At 42.9% G+C, this 19,430-nt stretch overlaps 1 protein-coding gene across 1 annotated transcript; it reads left to right on the top strand.

The window, feature by feature from the left end:
* The first annotated feature begins 9,038 nt into the window (after positions 1–9,038).
* Positions 9,039–13,030, top strand: LOC108277548 (olfactory receptor 2AT4-like). Its single transcript, XM_017490370.3, has 3 exons — positions 9,039–9,093; positions 9,627–9,679; positions 12,044–13,030. The coding sequence occupies exons 1-3, from the start codon at positions 9,039–9,041 to the stop codon at positions 13,028–13,030; spliced, it is 1,095 nt and encodes a 364-aa protein (XP_017345859.3).
* Positions 13,031–19,430: the final 6,400 nt, after the last annotated feature.

Raw genomic sequence — 19,430 nt, 5'->3', positions numbered from 1 at the left:
GAGAGGGAGGTACACAGAGTAGTGGCTTGATGCTCTTCGTGTGCTCAATGTAAAGTCCCATGGACATTACCGGCCGGCAAGCTCAAGCCCCTACCCATACCGAAATGCCCCTGGTCCCATATCTCCATTGACTTTGTCACAGACCTACCAGAATCCCAGGGTAACACAACCATTCTGGTGATGGTGGACCGATTTTTGAAATCTGTAAGGCTCATTCCATTACACGACCTTCCCACCACCTTCACGACAGCCTAGGTACTCTTTCAGTACGTGTTCAGGTACTTCGGAAGTAGTCAATGATCGGGGACCTCAATTCACGTCCAGGGTATGGTCCAGTTTCATGGAGAAGATGGGGATCACTGTCAACCTTACATCTGGCTACCATCCACCATCCAATGGCCAAGTGGAACGAGTGAACCAGGAGACAGGCTGGTTCCTTAGAACAGTCTGTGCCTCAAGCCCCGAGAACTGGAGCAATTTCCTCCACTGAGCCAAATACCCACAGATTTTGCTGCGTCACTCAGCCACAGGGCTCACACCATTTTAATCTGTGCTAGGATACCAGCCTCCACTGTTACCCTGGAATGCGAACCCCACGGAATCACCAGCAGTTGACCAGTGGTTCCAGAGGAGCAAACAGGTTTGGGCCAGCACACACCAGTGCCTGGTACAGACAGCACACACCTACAAGCACAAGGCTGACCATTGCTGCAACAAGCACCCACAGTACCACCTGGTGATAGAGTTTGGTTGTCCACCAAGGACTCAAGACAGCCACATGTATGAGTAATATGTAATCTAATTGAGAATTCACTGGGCTGGTGGACTGCATGAATGGATGTTCACCTAAGACACAACACACAGATAAGCAAGGAGCAGGGGGATAACAATACATGTATTTGATTAAGTGGCGAGCCAGCCAGGAGTCAGCAGGTCTCAGAGCGTAGGTGGAGTACGTCTGCACGCAGGCAGAAGGTCAACTAAGAGACACACACACACACATAGAGGCCTGGTGTGTATGGAGAAAACAGAAATTAATCTGTTTCATGAAAAACTATTATAGGGTAATGTACATGCAAGCACTAAAAACAACAAAAAAAAAGAAATGTAGAACAAACATAAAATTTACTCATAATGTAGAGATGGTGTGTTTGAAAGTGTCCATTCTCAACGAAAATCCAGTCAGGAAGCGACACAGACAAGGTCAAATTATTTTTAAAGAGTGAACAAAGACAAAATATATTTTGGAGCCGGAACTGCACCTGCGTGATAAGGGTTGCTCAACAGTGCCAATTAATGTACGCAATGGTGTTCCGGGATAGCAAACTCTAAACATATTGATGTCTGGGTCATCCTGACCCTAAGAAAACTGTATAAATAGAAGAGCTTCAGCTCTGGTTTTTTAGATCGCATTTTGGGACGTCTCAAACTGTGGGGATCTCGTGTGGTGGAACGGAACGAATAAACCTGGACCCTTGTTTCTTCTCACTCACGGCTGGTGTCTTATTTTTCTTGCTTCAATTGAATATGTGAGTATCTGTTTCTATGTTAAGTGTCTTCAGGTAATAGGAAAAATTTGAGCAAGCAAAACTCACCTCAAAGTACACAGGGTCATTTAAAGTCGTCAAGCAGATCAATGAGGTCACCTACCGTCTGAAACTACCTCGACACAGTCGCATAGCTCCCGCCTTCCATGTGTCACGAGTCAAGCCCGTCATCGCAGGACCTCTAGCCACGGATGTGCCCTTCGAAATCCCTCCTGTCCTACTGGAGATCGATGGGCAACCCGCCTACCTCATCAAGAGTATCCTAAACTCACGGTGCAGGAGGGATAAGCTGGGGTATTTCATTCGAGTGGGAGGGCTACGGGCCAGAAGAACAGTGCTGGGTGCTGGCGCAAGACATCCTGGACTCGCAGCTGTGTAAAGACATCCACGCATCACACCCTGAACTTCCAGGACCACGACCCTGGGGAATACCCAGAAAGGACTCTGCTCCCGGAGTGAGCCCTTCGGGGGGGCTCTGTCATATCTCAGCCCAGCCATGACTCAGTTTCCCAGGAGGCACCGCTAACTTCAAACATGGCCACTGAGGACTACACTTCCCACACACACATGCGCTTGCCTTCCCCAGAGTTCTAATCACACACACTGTTACAGTTACTTTTGACCAGTGTTTCCATCCCCGACCTCGATTTTTGCCTAGCCTTGTTTTGTTTGTTTGCCTGATCGCCTGACCCTCGCCTGTTTATCGACCACAGACTTTGTCTTTCCCCTTTGGATTATTCTGCCTGGATTCTGTCACCTGCAACTGCTTCCGTCTCCACCCACGGTACGTGACAAACAGAAATATCAATAGATGTGATATTTTTCTATGGAAAAATTAAGTACACCCTTAGTCTCTGAAGCCTGCCCCCTTTAACATTTAACAGAAATTACTCCTTGTACGCGTTTTTCATAATTGCCCACCAGGCTTGCTGGAATTTTTGACCATTCTTCCAGGCAATATTCTTTCAGTTACATTTACATTTATTCATTTAGCAGATGCTTTTTTCCAAAGCGACTTACAAATGAGGAAATACAAGCAAAGCGATATGTCAAGCGGAGAACAATAGAAGTAGTGCTACCATACAATATTTTTAATTTAGTTCTAGAAAAGGAGAGTGAGCAGAGTAGAGGTGTAAAACCCAGTGTAAGGTTGTTTTTGTTGTTTGTTTTTTTAAGATAATGTTTGGTTTGCGTTTTAGAGTTTAGTTATGTGCTCATGGAAGAGGTGGGACTTTAGCTGTTTTTTGACAGATTCTGCTGTCCAGATTGAGGTTGGAAGTTCATCCCACCACTGACCAAGGGACAGTCCATGTGAAGGTTCTGGAAAGGGGCCTTGAGCCACGCTGAGTAGGCACTACTAAGCGTTACAAATCAATTGCAGATTGCGTTGGGGAACGCAAGCCTGCAGTTGCATGATGTTTGAGGGTTTTCCTGCATGTACCGCTTATTTCAAATCCCTCACTCCATTTCAATGGGATTTAAATCTGGGCTTTGACTAGGCTATTCCATAACCCTCCATTACTTCTTTTTGAGCCATTCCTTGGTGGATTTCTAGTATGCTGAGGATCATTATCCTGTTGAAATGTCCACTTTCAGTTCAACTTCAACTTTTGAACAGATGACCTTAAATTATCTTCAAGCACCCGTTGATATGATGCGATGCAGAATTCATAATTAAATCAATGAATGCAATCTGTCCAGTCCCTAAGGCAGGGAAACAACCCCAAACCATTTCCACCACCAAAGCTCTCTTTGCTCTGCACCAAACATGTCTGCTGTTACTATGGCCAAACTTCATCTGTCCAGAGAACAGTATTCCAAAAGGCCTGGTCTTTGCCTATATGCTCATTGGCAAACTGTAGTCTTGCAAAGGTTTTTTCCTGGGACACCTCCCATGCAGGACAAATTTGTGCAATCTCTTTCCGATTGTAGATGCATAGCACTTTGATACTAACAATTGCATGATTTCCTTTACATGAGAGTAGATGTTAAACTTCATGCTGATTTTAGGCCGGCGAACTTGGCTCTCGCCAAGATAAGCACCAACTAAGACATAGCTTCACAGTAAACTAATGTGATCCATATGTGTCTCCATCCATTTACGCTTCCTTCCATATAATGATATCCTTCTGTCTGGTGTGGATGGCTGAAGTGTAATGCTGGCTCAAGGGATCAGCTTATTTCTCCCTAGTGCATCAGCACACACACCGGCTGCGATGCTGGTTCCGGGGAACAACCATAGTCTCCTAAGCGCATCAGCATGACAACTGTCTGGATTGAGCTAACTAGGGTACATCTCTGGGGTCTTCAAGTGGGCACCTTACATCCTCAGTGTTTCATTGACTAGCCCACGACACCTCAAGAGGGCTCAACGGTGATTCTGGCATCCCAGCATCATCCCGCTCCGTCCCCCACTCAACTCAGCTCAGCTTACTTACCTGTCCCTCAGCCTTTCTTTTTTTCTATTGTGCTTGAGCTCCTCAGCCAGAATCTTTCCGTCTCAACCATAGCCAGTTGCTGCTCCTCTCTGCTGCTTAAGATAAGTTCTTCACTCTTGGTCATTGAATATGACATCTCTAAGAAACTCTTATAGAGTTATAGAGTGTGCCACAAATCCTCGACATCTCACTTCCACTGGGTAAACCCAGACTCTCCATCCTCACTGTTCCGCTTCAGTGGCTAGTTGAGCATACTGCAGTTTCTTCCTCTCATAGCCTTATCTACAGCATCCTCCCATGGCACTGTTAACTCTACCAGGTGAACAAGGTGTGCTGACCCAGACCACAAGACAATATCTGGTCGAAGGTTTGTGGTGGCAATCTCGGGTGGAAAAATAAGCCGTTGATCAACATCTGCCAGCATTTTCCAGTCTCTAGCAGCTTCCAATTATCCTGGGCGAGGATTGGTTTTAACACTTTTTCTTGGTGGTTGCTCTCCAGGGCGGAGGAATTTTGTCTTTTATCTGTAATGTTTTGATGGAACAGGTGGCAACTTCTTGGTCATGTTACACTTGTCTTCCAATGCTAAGGCCAAACATTGCAGCACCTGGTCATGGCACCAAGTAAACCGTCCTTGGCTAAGAGCCACCTTGCATCCTGTCAAAATGTGCCTTAATGTTGCAGGTGATGAACACAAAGGACATGAGGGATCCTCTCCTACCCAAAGATTTAGGTTCTGTAGTGATGGGAGAACATCATATGTTGACCTTATAAGGAAACTGATCCTGCTCTGTTCCATGGTCCATAGGTCTTGCCAGCCAATCTTGCGTTGTTCCACACTCTCCCATCTCATCCATTCTCCCTACTTGCCCTGGGAAATTGCCTTTATACACCTCATCCTCTCCTCCTGCTTTTGCACCTCGTTGACTACAAGCATCCTCCGTTGTGCTGGGGCTGCCTTGTGCCATGTAGGAGTAAGTAAAGTAAGTATGTAAAATTTATTTGTATAGCACGTTTCACACAGCAACACTGACCAAAGTGCTGAACAGAGTACAGAAAGTAAAATAGAAACAGAATTAGACCAAATAAAAGCAGACAATAGACAATGATCAAAAAGCCTGGTAGAAGAGATATGTTTTAAGCCTATTTTTAAAATTAGTAATAGAAGGTGCAAGGCGGATGTCCAGTGGCAGTTGATTCCATAGGCGGGGGGCAGCAACAGCAAAAGCTCTATCCCCCTTTGTTTTTAACCAGGAATGAGGGACATGCAAAAGAAACCTATCAGAAGATCTTAGACATCCGTTTGATGAATGTGGATTAAGAAGATCCTCAAGATATGAAGGAGCTTGAATATTAAGAGTTTTAAAAACAAACATCAGAACCTTAAACTGAATCCTAAAACGAACTGAGAGCCAGTGAAGCGATGCTAAAATTGGGGTGACATGATCAGACTTCTTTGCCCTGGTCAACAGCCTTGAAGCTGCATTCTGAACCATCTGAAGACAAGCCAGAGATGACTGAGGAAGACCCAAGTATAATGAATTACAGTAATCTAAGTGAGAAGTAATAAAAGCATGAATAACCTTCTCCAAATCCTGGAAAGACAAAAATGTTTTGAGTTTTGAAATAATCCATAGTTGATAAAAACTAGTCTTAATGACCAAATTTATCTGCTTGGTTAGGCATAATTCTGAGTCCAGAGTGAAGCCAAGGTTCCGAACCTGGGAAGAAATTGAGGGAAAGTGTTTATGGAGCTCGTTAATGAGAACATCTCTCAATCTTAGGGGGCCAAAAACAATTATTTCAGTTTTGTTTTCATTAAGTCGGAGGAAATTAATTGTCAACCATTTTTTAATGTCATCCAGACAGTCCAACAATGGCTGAACGGAGTCACCAGCTTTCAAAGGAATGTACAACTGGGTATCATCGGCGTATAAATGAAAAGAGACATTTTGAGCCCTAATAATATTCCCCAACGGCCGCATATATAAATTAAAAAGAAGTGGGCCCAAAATGGAGCCTTGAGGAACACCACTAATAATAGGACTAGAAGAAGAGCAGAAATTACCCAACGCTACCGAGAAAGACCTGTCCATAAGATATGAGCTGAGCCATTGTAGGGCAGTGCCTTTGATACCAAACAGATGCTCTAAGCGCCAGAGAAGTATGCCTCCCGTACGCATTTGTCACATAATTCTACTAATGTCATTTGGGTTCCAAGGTTATGGTTAGGGTTGGGGTTAGGGTCAGCGTTGGTGTTCAAAGGTTAGGTTTAGGGTTCGGGTTGGGGTTAGGCATAGGGTTCAAAGGTTATGGTTAGGGTTGGGGTTAGGGTCCGCCATCGGGTTCCAAGGTTATGTTTAGGGTTGGGGTTAGGGTCAGTAATGGGGTTCAAAGGTTGGGTTTAGGGTTCGGGTTGGGGTCAGGCATGGGGTTCAAAGGTTAGGGTTAGGGTTGGGGTTAGGGTCCGCGATCGGGTTCCAAGCTTATGGTTAGGGTTGGGGCCAACAATCCAGTTCAAAGGTTAGGATTAGGGTTGGGGTCAGGCATAGGGTTCAAGCGTTAGGGTTAGGGTCAGCAGTACGGTTCAAGGGTTATGGTCAGCAGTACGGTTCAAGGGTTATGGTCAGGGTTGGGGTCAGGGTCCGCAGTAGGGTTCAGAGGTTAGGGTTAGGGCCGGGGTCAGAGATAGGGTTCTAGGGTTGGGATGGAAAATTGGGCATGAGGGATTGAGTTGTGTGTGGAGTGGTTCTCTAAGTGCTTTCTTTTCCTCTTCCCTACAGGTTTCACTCCATTCAGTCATTCAATACACACAATACTACTACTAATAATAATAATCAAAAAGGGTTTTTCCTCAATTCCCTTTCACACCTTCTGCCATTCAAACCTATTTTATTTTTATTTATGGGTAATGTTATTTTATGATTCCCCTTAAAACCTGAATTCTCTTTTTATACTTAGACCATTTCCGGGTTTACGTATACCCTCAACGTAATGTCATTTTATGGTTTAAAACCGGTGTCTTACCATAAACCTCTTCCACTCTCATTAAGTCCCACGTGAGTCCACGTTCTTAATCTGTGTATCCATTTCCACTCGTTTCTCTTCCTCTGTTTATCTGTCCATGCAGTATTAGATTCCAACCCTGAGATTGTCAATTGGTTTATCCCGTGTTCTTTAAAGTGATGAATCAGTTTTGTATTTTTGTTGTTATTCTTGATGTTGTGTAAATGTTGTTTTAACCTTGCTGCCAGTGTGTTTTTGGTCTCTCCAATATAGCGTTTCTGACAATATGCACATGATATACAGTACACTATATTGCTTGTGTTCAGGTTTAGATTTTGTGTTATGGGTGTACCTAAAATATATTTTGTTTTTCTATGGTACGCTTGTCACGGAGACCGCTGCCGGGGAGTTATAGAGCTGAATCTGGAACGGACCAAGATATCCTTAAGGTTTGTGTTTTTCCTGTACGCCGAAATGACACTGAATTTTTGTAAGACCGGTATTGGTGTTTAGTGCATTCAAAATTGTTTTTAACTTTTTTATTTAAGGCTAGTGTTTGTTGACTGTAGGTGGTTATTAACAGGATGACCTGTTGGGGGCTTGGCAGCAGGGTGTCTAGAGGTGGAGTCTTTATTTCCCTCAGTGTTGTGGCTTTGATTTATCTTAAAAATCTACGACTGTAGCCTCTATGTCTAAGGGCTTTAAACAGTACTCGAGTAGTGTCGTGGAAGTCGTTCTCATCTGTGCAGATGCGGTGGAAACGTATCGACTGGGACTTGACTATCCCTTTGAACATGTGCTTCGGATGAAAACTCGATTTGTGTAAAAGACTGTGTGTGTCTGTTTTTTTGAAATACACTTTAGTCTTGAGTGCCCTGGACTGCTCGACAGGTTCACCCAAGAAAACCATAGTGTCTAGAAACTGAATAGATTCTCTATTAGCGTTGTGTTTTATTGTAATGTTCGGATGATGTGTGTTTGCAAGTATGATGAATCAATCGATTTCCTCCATTCCGTGCTGCCAAACCTCAAAGATGTCATCTGGGTATCTGTAGTAAACTAGGGCTTAAATTTGCATCTGTCTAGAAGGGATGTTTCCCATTCCGCCATGTATATGTTTGCGTATGCAGGTGCAAATTTTTTGCCCATTGCTGTACCTTGGACCTGTAAGTAAAATTGTGAATCAAATTCAAAGTCATTCCACGTTAGGCCTATTTCTAAGAGTTGTAAAATGTATTTGTCTGGTCTGTATGGATCCGGGAGATTTCTGAAAGCTTTTTGAACAGCTTTTAGTCCTAAATCTGTTGATATATTTGTGTATAAGCTGTTAATGTCAATTGTAAAGAGAAATGAATCATTTGAGATGCTGATGTTTTGTATTTTGGCAATAAAGTCATATGTGCCTTTTATGTAGCTTTGATGTGTTTGTGACAACGGATTTAAGAAACTATCAATGTATTGGGCCGTGCGATAGGACTCACTTCTGCAGTCCGACACTATCGGGCGGCCCCTGGAGATCTCGCCTGGGATGGTCCATGTTTCTGGTGCAGCATGTATTTTCGGTAATAGATAGAACAGTCTAGGCCTGGGAACATCTGGACCCATTAAATAATGTTTCTGTTTTAGATTAATGTATTTTTCCTGATGAAAACTATTCAAGACGTTTTGTTAATTTAGTCTCGGTTTGTAGTGAGTGTTTCAAAGGGATGTAATGGTCGGTGTTATTCAATTGTCTTTTAGCCTCAGACATGTATTGAGTTTTATCCAAAATGACAATACCTGACCCCTTATCTGCCGGTTTTAAGATGATGTCAGTGTTTGTTTTAAGTGAACGGATTGCCCTTTTCTGTGTGGGTGATAAATTGTCAGATGTTTTAAAGGATCTGTTTGAGTCTATGGCTCTGTGATTGTGTTTAATTAGTCGTCTAATATGTGTGTTACATGCTGCAATTGGGGGTTCCCATTTGGATGTTTCTATGAAAGGGGTGGTATTGATTTGTGTCTGGAAGTCAAAGTAATTTAAGATTTTTAACTTTCTATTGTGCAAATGGACATCCCTCTTAAGATCCCCAAGATCCGACCCCCCTGGCGTCGGGATGAAGGTCAGCCCCTTCTCCAGCAGCAGCCTCTCTCCCTGTGATAAATGAAAAGTTTTGGATAGATTGAAAATACTGGAGTGCGACTGGTTGTTGCACGTCTCAATCCTCAATAGTTTAATTGATCGCACCAACCATAAAACATGCATTGTGCTGTCTCTGCGGTCCAGTGGATATGATCTTTCTCGACCCTGAAAAACAATCTATTTAATTCCCACAATGGACCCTTGGTGCACTTAAACTCCTCAGTTAGAGAGGAGACAGGTAGCTGCAGTATTCCTTCACCATAAAGTCCCAGTCTACTGAGGCAGTGTGGAACGCCCAACCATTTCCTGATGTATGAAATGATTAAAGCTTCCAGCTTCTCTACTGTTGTCAAAGAAACCTCTTTCACAGTCAGTGGCCAAACCAACCTTGGCAGTAGGCCAAACTGAAACCACCAGAGTTTTAATTTGCCTGGTAAAGCGCTGCTGTCTATGCTCTTCAACCCTTCCACAGCTTGTTTTTCTAACTTTTCCCACACGAACCGTGTCCTTTAGATCCCCGCTGTACCATCTCCAAAGGCTCTTCACTGGCTTCTCAGACACTGTTGGTATTGCCTCACCATTAATGAAGAACATTTTATCTACTATGCGTACTATTTGAATCTGTATGCGTTTCCTCCAAATATCTCTCCAACTCAAACTTAGATGCCTTTAGTGCACCATTCTTCTCGCTGGTGAATAACTTCTTTACAAATTTGAATGGGTCTTTATAAAAGTTAGTTTTCACACACTCCTTCTTTTTGTAGCGTTTCCGTAGGCGCTCAGCTCTGCGCAATGTTGCAAGCTTATCTTTTATGACCCTTTGTAAGTGATTGAGTCTTCTGACTTTCTTCTGCTCTTCTCCATTGCTTCCTCAGATGTCCCCTTTCTCTAACTAAGCTTTCAATCTCCTGCTGCCATCTAGACTTTCCAGGAATAGTTTGTACTTTTTCCTTCCTTTTTTCAACTCCAAACCTCTCACTTCCATGCGTAAATTATGTCCCCAAATTTATCCAGTTTCTTTTCAACTGTTCCACTTAACCTTTCCAATGTAAAACAGAGATCTGTGTTTACTTTGTCCCATGCAGTTTTCTCACAAGCTCTTGGCCATTTAACTCCAGGCTTGTGCCCGTTGAGGTTCTTTTCTCTCTATCGCTGGTTTGTCTGATCGGATTCACAAGGATTATTAGGTTCATCACTAACTGTGTCCATGCAAGTCCTCCTCACATCTATGAAAAGGGTGCTGATATCCTGCAAACTGTGGTTTGCTTCCTGTCGCTGGATTTCATTCAACTGACTTGACTGACTTCTTAAGAAGTACTGATCAAATACGAGGCCCTTTTCCCTTCTCCCTCAAGCATTTCATTCTCCCTTAATGAATCTTCAAACCCCTGAATGATGTCGCCTTGCTCCAACCACAGACACACACCTGGAGTTCCATATCTTTGCTAACTGCAGATCTTGAACTAGCCTTTTGTGAAGTACTCGCCATACTTATATCCATTTCCGTTCCTAAGTCCTTAACCATGTTGTCCAATGTTGAGTCATCGTCCGCCCCCTTTCTTGCCAGCTGCACTATTCACAGCAGTCACCGGACCTATCCAGATCTTCATGATTTCCATTACATGAGAGTAGGTGTTAAATTTCTTGCTGATTTTAGGCCGGCGAACTTGGCTCTCGCAAAGATAAGCACCAACTAAGACGTAGCTTCACAGTAAACTAATGTGATCCATATGTGTCTCCGTCCATTTACGCTTCATTCCATATAATGATATCCTTCTGTCTGGTGTTGATGGCTGAAGTGTAATGCTGGCTCCAGGGATAAGCTTATTGGCAGATCCTGTGATGAACTTGTGGGCTTCTTGGAGAATTCTTTTGTATATATTTATGTTAAGGTAAATAACATTACATTGCAATATATAGTTACTTTTACATCATAACATGTGTAAATACATTGTAACAGGAATCGATTTACTAGCGTTTAAAACATGTATTTGTATGAGTAATTCCATTATGTTATACATTAAAATGTGTATGGAAAGTGATGTATGGAATTACACAATCGAGTCATGGTTCAATAAGAATTAATTTACTTGACAGCAAACATGCGAGGATGAACCCTGCCCCCAAATGAACCCAAAATCCATCCAGAGAGCACAGACGATTGTTCAGACCAAGTGTAAAAATGTCCTTAGATTCAAGCTGGATTTAGAAACATGCTGAATAGGCGAGCCTGATGATTTATATTTTCAGACAATAATAGCACTTCAACCTCATGGTTAAATTAGTTTTGTGGGCCTAACTTGAGGGAAATGCAAAATGCTGCTCATTAGAAAGAAAAAAAGGCTTGGAATATATTAAAAAACAACATATATGCTAAAACATCCTGAAAGAATAGCTGGAATATGTCAAGCTGTTAAAAAGCTACAGTAAAGCAGGATATGTTGATAACTGTGCATTTTAAAGCAAAGTTAGCTGTACCCTACTGTGACAGATATTTAATCAAAATAATTGTTCTTTGTTAATAAGAAGAATGCTGAATATTTATGGAAAGGTAGTTTCTCGAAATCATAGTGCATACTGTATCTAGCAATCATGCAGTCTGAATATGTAAAGCAAGTGGCTTTACAAAGGGTATGGTCAGATACAAATAATTACGTCAAAAGTATGCGCAAAGCCTCAACAGTGAGGGTTTAAAAGGCTCATCCCTCAGTCTGTGGGCAGCTTTGTAAGAGCCTGGATCAAAATTTAGGGAAGGTATGATTCAAGTGTTACGGATACAGTATCTTTTATATATCTTTATTATATTTTGTATCTTCCACATATACATATATGATTTCACTAAATGAAAAATTCATTTTAAACCAAGAAAGATTTTTTAACTGTAGTCTTGTGTAAAATATATTGTAAACAATTATGCTCTTTTTTGTCAGATGTCTATCTATACTGAAACACTGTACAAAAACAGCACGACCAATATTCCTGAATTTGTCCTTGAAGGATTCACAGGAATTCCTGATAAGTATTATGGATTGGTAGGAACCTTTTTCTTCTTCATTTATCTGATGCTGGCATCTGGGAACGTTTTCATCCTTGTATTTGTGGCATGTGAAAAAAGTCTTCAGAAGCCAACGTATATCATCTTCTGTAATCTTGCAATATCAGATCTTGGATTTGGAACTACAACTCTGCCAGGAATTATTGCTAAGTACTGGATGTCAGAGATAATTTCATTCAATGGTTGTTTTACACAAATGTATTTTGTCCATTATTTTGGGACTTGCACCTCATTTCTTATGGCATTAATGGCCCTTGATCGATTTGTTGCCATATGTAACCCATTGAGATATCCAGTTCTGATTACACACACCACTATTGCGATTCTTTGTTCAGTGCTTTGGATAGTAAGCCTCCTCATTCTTGGTGTCATTACTGCACATATCATTAGTGTGCCTTATTGTGGCCCAAATATTATACGTCACTGCTACTGTGACCATGTTTCAATAAGAAATCTAGCATGTGCAGACATAACAGCCATAAAAGTCACTAGTACTGCCATTGCTATGACTGTACTGTGGGGTCCTTTATTTTATATCATATTTTCTTATGTGGCCATCATTATTTCAGTCATGAAAATCTCAAATAAAGATGGACGCTATAAAGCCTTTTTAACATGTACTCCACAGCTATTTATCATCTGCCTGTACTATCTCCCCAGAAGTTTTGTGTATATTGCACTTAATGTTGGATTTCGTTTTGAAACAAACCTCTATACTGCAATGGTAATGACGTACAGTCTTTTCCCTGCCCTCATTAATCCACTCATCTACTGCTTTAGGACCAAAGAAATTAAGGACACATTAATGAAAAAATTAAAGCAAAGACAGGTGAGGGTAAATAGAAAAAGTATTTTAACCTAAAGAATATTGTATCTTATCCAATTTGTTTTCAATTGTAATTACATTTAATAACATCAGTAACATTTTAAAATGCAGGAAAACGTGAATCTGTGCCTGCTATGTCTTATTAAATTTAGGTTTATCAACTACAATATGCAATGTAATTAGTTGAAACTGATTAATCAGCCAGAAAAAAATGTTCAACCAAATAAAAACAAAGATTCTTTATTAAATGGAAATGCAGACTACTGTAATTTTGTGTAAGAATGATAAAATTGCACAGCCAAATTATACAAAACACCAATGCTTGTACCTTTCTGGCTATTTCAGTTTATGCATTGGTCATGCATGAGTCATGTTAGAGCACTGCTGTCACTTTTTCAAGTAACTTTTTTTTTTTCCAAGGTTGCAATGTTTTACATTTTTAATTAGCAAATATATATTGTTTTTATGGCCTAGAATTCCACCATGTTCAACTGCAAGATGGTTGTTTCTTTAAGTATATACACTCTATTCTCTATTGCATTACTTTTTAGGGGGCTAAGCATGTTTTTCTTTCTCTACTGTAAACTGTAAATGCAAAAAAAAAGTAAAAAAAAAACTTTGCTCAATACGTAGTACCACCTCCTGTTACTAAGGCTATAGATGAGCCTGATCGTCCTAACAGGAGCTGTAGCGAAATGTTTTATATCCTGGGTTATATCTTAGAATGTCCTACAATTAATAATATTTTTGTCACTTATTCCTTGGTTTCTCAAAAAAAAAAAAACAATAAAACAAAAGCCATTTAGTTCTGCCTACTTTTTTAATTAATCTGCAAAATATGTCAAACCTGCTTTTGAGAACTTGTAATAGGAATTTTTTTTCCCAATCTTTACAAAATTGGTGTCAAACTACTCAGAAGTCTGAGCACTTCAATAATTATGAAAAACATGTTGATATTTTTTAAACAATATGGCCACCACATGCCTATCAGTTCTAGCTTGGCGGAGCCCGACTTACTTAAACTTTACTCAATTTACTCAAGCAGCTGTAACTCATGTCTGGCTGTACTGATTCATACAAATCAACAAATCAATACGATTCTGAGGTGGTATGCAAAGTCTTGGGTGTGGTCGTACATAGGTTGTGGGACACACTTCAGCTAATTGTTTCTGAAACTTGAAATACTGTATCTTTATGTTAATCTGGAAGTAGATTAAACATTGAACTCTCGTCAAAAATTGAATGATGAGTTACTTGAAAGACCCCTTAGTAATTGCTTAAAACCAAGCATATCTTGTCAAGTAAGAGGTACAGTGAAACCTTTGCCTTTTGGCTTATTTAGCTTTGCCCACACAAATTTGGTTAAAATATGCAAAATGTACTTTTGAGAACTACGATTTCTTTGCCATATCTTCAAAAATTTGGTGTCAAATTACTCAGCAAAGTCTGAACATCAATAGCTATCATTTTTTTTTTTTTTAATGTATAAATAATATGACCAATCCTCGGCTGAAACCCCCGACTTTTCAGCCACCACTGAAACGGTCTCATGTGCAATAGGCCCAATGGTATGACGTTGGCTGCTGCTGCCATAAGGCCCAACAGTCTCTCGTAGAGACTGGAGGGGATGAACAGACCTAGCTTTATCTTGCTCAAAGTTGAAAGGATCGATCCTACGTGAGTTGGGAATAGAAACGCCCTCATCGTAGTAGAATCCCGTATAACCCCCAAAAAAGTTGTCCTCTGCACTGGAGAAAGCATACTTTTCTTGAGGTTCAACCTGAGCCCCAAGATCCTCATGTGGCGAGAACAACATCTCGATGTTGAACTTCCAGTTCCCTGGATCGTGCTAGAATTAACCAGTCATCCAGGTAGTTTAGTACACGGATGCCCTGGGGTCGCAAGGGAGCCAGAGCAGCATCCATGCACTTTGTGAAGCTGCGAGCGGATAAAGCTAGCCTGAAGGGAAGAACCCGAAATTGGTATGCGTTGTCTCCAAACGCAAACCTCAGGAACTTCCTGTGACTGGACAATATTCCTATGTGGAAATATGCATTTTTCAGATCTATCTTCACAAACCAGTCCTTGAAATGAATCTGTGGCACGATAAGTTTGAGGGTCAGCATCTTGAACATGTATGTCCGAATAATACGGTTCAGATGACGCAGATCTAAAATTGGCCACATACTCCCATCTTTTTTCGGACCAGGAAATAACAGGTGTAAAAACCTCCCGTGTTTATAACCCTGTGACATCTGATTACTCATGGGGAGTGAGCATCATGGCTATTTTGCGATGCCGAAGGTGGAGGAGGTGCTTGCGAGCCACCTCTCTCCATCAACAGCAGGTAATTTAGGAAAGCCAACTTTACGCTCTAAGCCATATAAGGCCACTGCGGCATTGGTCGGCATAACCTATGCGGCAGCGGGTCTTGCTTGTGGGTCACTGCATACAGTGGCAGTGTTTCAGGCCTACCAAGCAGACCTGCTGAGTGAGCTCGATACTGGGGAAGGAATTGGGCCCGAGGCAGTGGCAGAGCTGCACCCCGCCACAGATTTATCTCTCCGGGTGACCAAACAAATGGCCCGTCATATCAGCCGTTCAATGGGTAGCCTGGCTGTGGCAGAGAGGCACCTATGGCTCAACCTCTCAGGGATGGGAGACAAAGATAAGGTCTCCTTGCTGGACGCCCCTGTTAAACCTTCCGGCCTGTTTGGTCAATGCCATCACTGACAGGTTTCGCGAGGCAAAACAGCAAATGGCGGCGTTCAGCCAGTTCCTTCCCCATCGTGTCGAATTTGCCCGGGCATTCTTGAGTGTAGCCCGAGCCAGCGCTAGTGAAAGGGAGGCACAGAAGGTGAGTGTGGTGGCCCGCCTCCCCCCCCCCGAAGAGAGCCAGAGTGACCGGGCGGCCACAGCCACAGCCTGATAACAGGCCTGATCTAAGAATGATCATAAAGGCAAAGCAGGCAAGGAAGGAACGGGCCTGATGGGCCCCGGTGGGATGTATCAGGGGACATGAGGTTGTTAGGGCAGATAGTGCCCAGTGCTACTGTAGGGCCTGCCCTGGCCAAGGCCACCCCACGTTTTCAGCCTATTCTGGTCAGCGAGCTGTCACAGGGCGACGGAAATTTGATGCTTTCCTCCAACGGAATGTGGAAAAGCTAACATTACTGAAAGACCCTTTGGCAGCGTGGAAAATACTGCCAAATGTGTCTCCATGGGTCCTGTCAACTGTTGTGGATAAAAATGACATGAAATAAACATGAGGGAGACCTAGTATGAGTAATATGTAATTTTATTGAAAATTCACAGGACTGGTGGGTGCGTAATCTTGAGGAGAAGGGGTGTGTGTATTATAATTACTTTGATATCAATAACTGCTGTGTGAGTGTTTTAAAAATTGGGGAACATGCAAGAAGATTGTAAATATTTTAGACATCTGCCAGACTGCCCATTGTGTAAATAAGAACTTCTAGACCTGTAATATATAACAACATATTCCCAGATTGTGTGATCCAGGGAAAAAGGAAGACTGAAGGTGGGGAGAAAAGAAAAAAAAAAGTGTGCATTTTCAGGCCATTGTTGAGAAATGAGTGAGTCAGTCCATTTGGACTTGTCATTTATATTCCATAAATTATGAATGTGTTGTTTAGTTAAATGACAAATAATAATAATATAATTTTCCCCTGTTGTATTCCTTCCCAGAAAAAAAAACTTATGATAAATGAAAAAGTACAGGCCCCAAAATTGGGTAAAATTGAATATGTGTTGTAAATATTATGTCCAAGAACGGTGTAAACATGTAAGAATTGCCGGATTGCCCGTTGTGTGAAGCTGTGTGAATTACCTAAATTTAAAGTTAAGAATCATAAGATTAATTGAATCGTCATATTAAATGCATTGATATGTATGTACTCTGAGTGTATGTGAGTCCCTAGGGCAGCTGGACCGAGTATGGACGGAAGGGGAAAAACAGGCATAAATTGCTATGAGATAGGCTAAGCAGGCTGGAAGAGCAGGACAAGGTAGGAGGAAAACATTTGGCTGTGAGGGATAACTTAGGGGATTTAGGGGGGGCATGTACAAAAGACTCTAAGGGCTGAGAGGTGTGAGACACGACCTGCAGTAGAGTTATGGCCGAATGTAAGAAAGGGATGAGCCCGATAGAGAGGGTGATAAGCAAACACTGTACAGAGAAAGACATTAGGCATTATTGTAAAAAATGGAGTGAGAAGACTAGTGGTGAGTGGAAATGGCCCGAGGTAGGTACTCTTGATGAACAGCTATGCCAGATAATGAAAGAGAGATTAGCTGTATGGAATGAACAGAAAAAAAGGTTTGAGAGTGAGGGAGAAATGTGTGAAGACAGAGAAGATAGTGGACTGATTTGTGAACGCAGGGAAGGAGGAGAAGGAGAAGGATAGACGACAGAGAGAACGAGCAGAGGCTGTGGTACGGAAGAAAGAAGAAAGGGAAGCAAGCCTAGAAAAAAAGATAAAAGAGGCCATTCATAAAGAACAGGCCGAGGCCCCGCCCCCATATAACCCTCAGTACCGCCCTCCAGTGAGACCTGTCAGAAGTGCCCCACCTGCCAGGCTCTACATGATGCAAGACCTGGAGGACAGAGAAGATGAATGGAAGGAAACCGAGGTGGACATTCAGGGAACATTCACCGGATACCAAAGAATGAGGCATCACGTGAGGGAGGATGGAGAACCTACCAAAATGGAAGAAGGAGCTGCTGGATACAAGGATAGAACCCCGGTCGAGAGCCAAAGACCACGGCTGGACCTCCCACATGTAGGCAACAAAGAGAGGGACAGGGAACTACAGGAGTACATGAAAAACTGGACCCACACTCCGGGGTGGCTGGAGCACAGGGAGATTCCCACCAGCACTAGCACCCTGAAGCCAGGGTCACAGCCGATGGTACACAAGCAAAGAGACAAGAAACTGGAGGAAATACAGGACCAAGAGGAGCATAGGACCAGTGAAAATCAAGAAGGTTGTAGGATTGAGAGAGGGCACGAGGGTAGGATTCGACGGCTGGAGGACGGGATATTGGGAGAATCAAAATCACAGAGGTCGAGAAGAGCACTGAACCAGTCAGTAGGAAAACATGTGAAGAGCCTGAGTAAGGCCTCAAAGGGCCTAATATACCACCAGCAGAAGAAGAAGCAAGTGAGTTCAGACACGGATCTGGACGAACAAGGGGGGACTGAGAGCGAGGGGACTGAAACAGACGACGAAGGAAAAGTTGAACAGGACGTCAGTGAGGAGGAGGACTCAAGGACCACCCACCCGATGAAGACGGAGCCTAGTGAAGCTAGAGCACTACGGAGCAGGGCAAGCCTGAGGCCCCCAGTGAGATTCCACCTGGTATCACAGCGGCTCCGTACTTAGCGCATTCCCGCTCATAGTCGGAGCCCAGCCTTAATCAGGTTGGGCCACCCCCAGGTCAGATGCCCCTCATGGTTAAAGGAAAAGCCCTACATTATGCACCCTGGAGTTTCATGGACCTAACTGGCCTGATCCAACGACTACCCAACATGTGTGAAGGGGGGCAGAAATGGATTACACAGTTTGAGGAAAAAACATCAGGACAGCACCTGGTGATTGGCGATATCAAAGCCATTTTCTGCCAAACAGTGGGCAAGGGATGAGCTGAAGAGATTTTCGATATGGCAGAACACAGTAATTTGATAGACGACCCCAAGGCTCATGCCATCCCGTTTGGCCTGTACCGACAAGAAACATGGGACGCAGTGAGGAGCATGTTTCCGGCTAAGATGGACCCTGGGAAGCTCAAAAATATAAAACTGAAAGACGAAGAAAACGTGATAACCTTCATACAAGAGTTTCAAGACAAATGGAGGGATGAAACGGGTGCCAAATGGGACGATTCGGTGGCAAGTGTGGGACTGTTCAAACTGCTGCTAACGAAGGCTCTCCCTGGGGAGGTGCAGCAGAAGTTAGAGGAAGTGGTGGGGCTCAACGCAATGGAATGGGCTTCATTTCTGGCACATGTGACCTATCACGTGGAGCAACACAGAAAGCTGAAAAAAGAAGCTAAAGATGCCAATGAAACCCTAATGAGCCAACTCTGTAAAGCACAGCTCGGCGAACTGACCAGGACTAAACACGAAGAGAAGGAACGGAGGAAGGAACACATTAAACAAGCGGCATTAATGGTGCACCATCCACAAGCGGCAGCCTCAGCACAGGCTGACCCTTTGCTGCTGGCCAGTGGATACCAGGCCCACCCGCAACCACAAGTCCCACACATAATTACTATGTTGCACCCCGCCCAGATGGATTACATATATCAAATGAGGGCCCCCTATGTACCCGGGGACGCCACCCGCCTGGGGGAGGGGACGAGGATACGGACGGGGTCGAGTTCTGCAAAGACCAAATATGGCAGCTGAAGGGT

The sequence above is a fragment of the Ictalurus punctatus genome, chromosome 17, assembly GCF_001660625.3.
Source record: "Ictalurus punctatus breed USDA103 chromosome 17, Coco_2.0, whole genome shotgun sequence".
NCBI lineage: Eukaryota > Metazoa > Chordata > Actinopteri > Siluriformes > Ictaluridae > Ictalurus > Ictalurus punctatus.
This window is presented reverse-complemented; position numbering and strand designations above follow the sequence as displayed.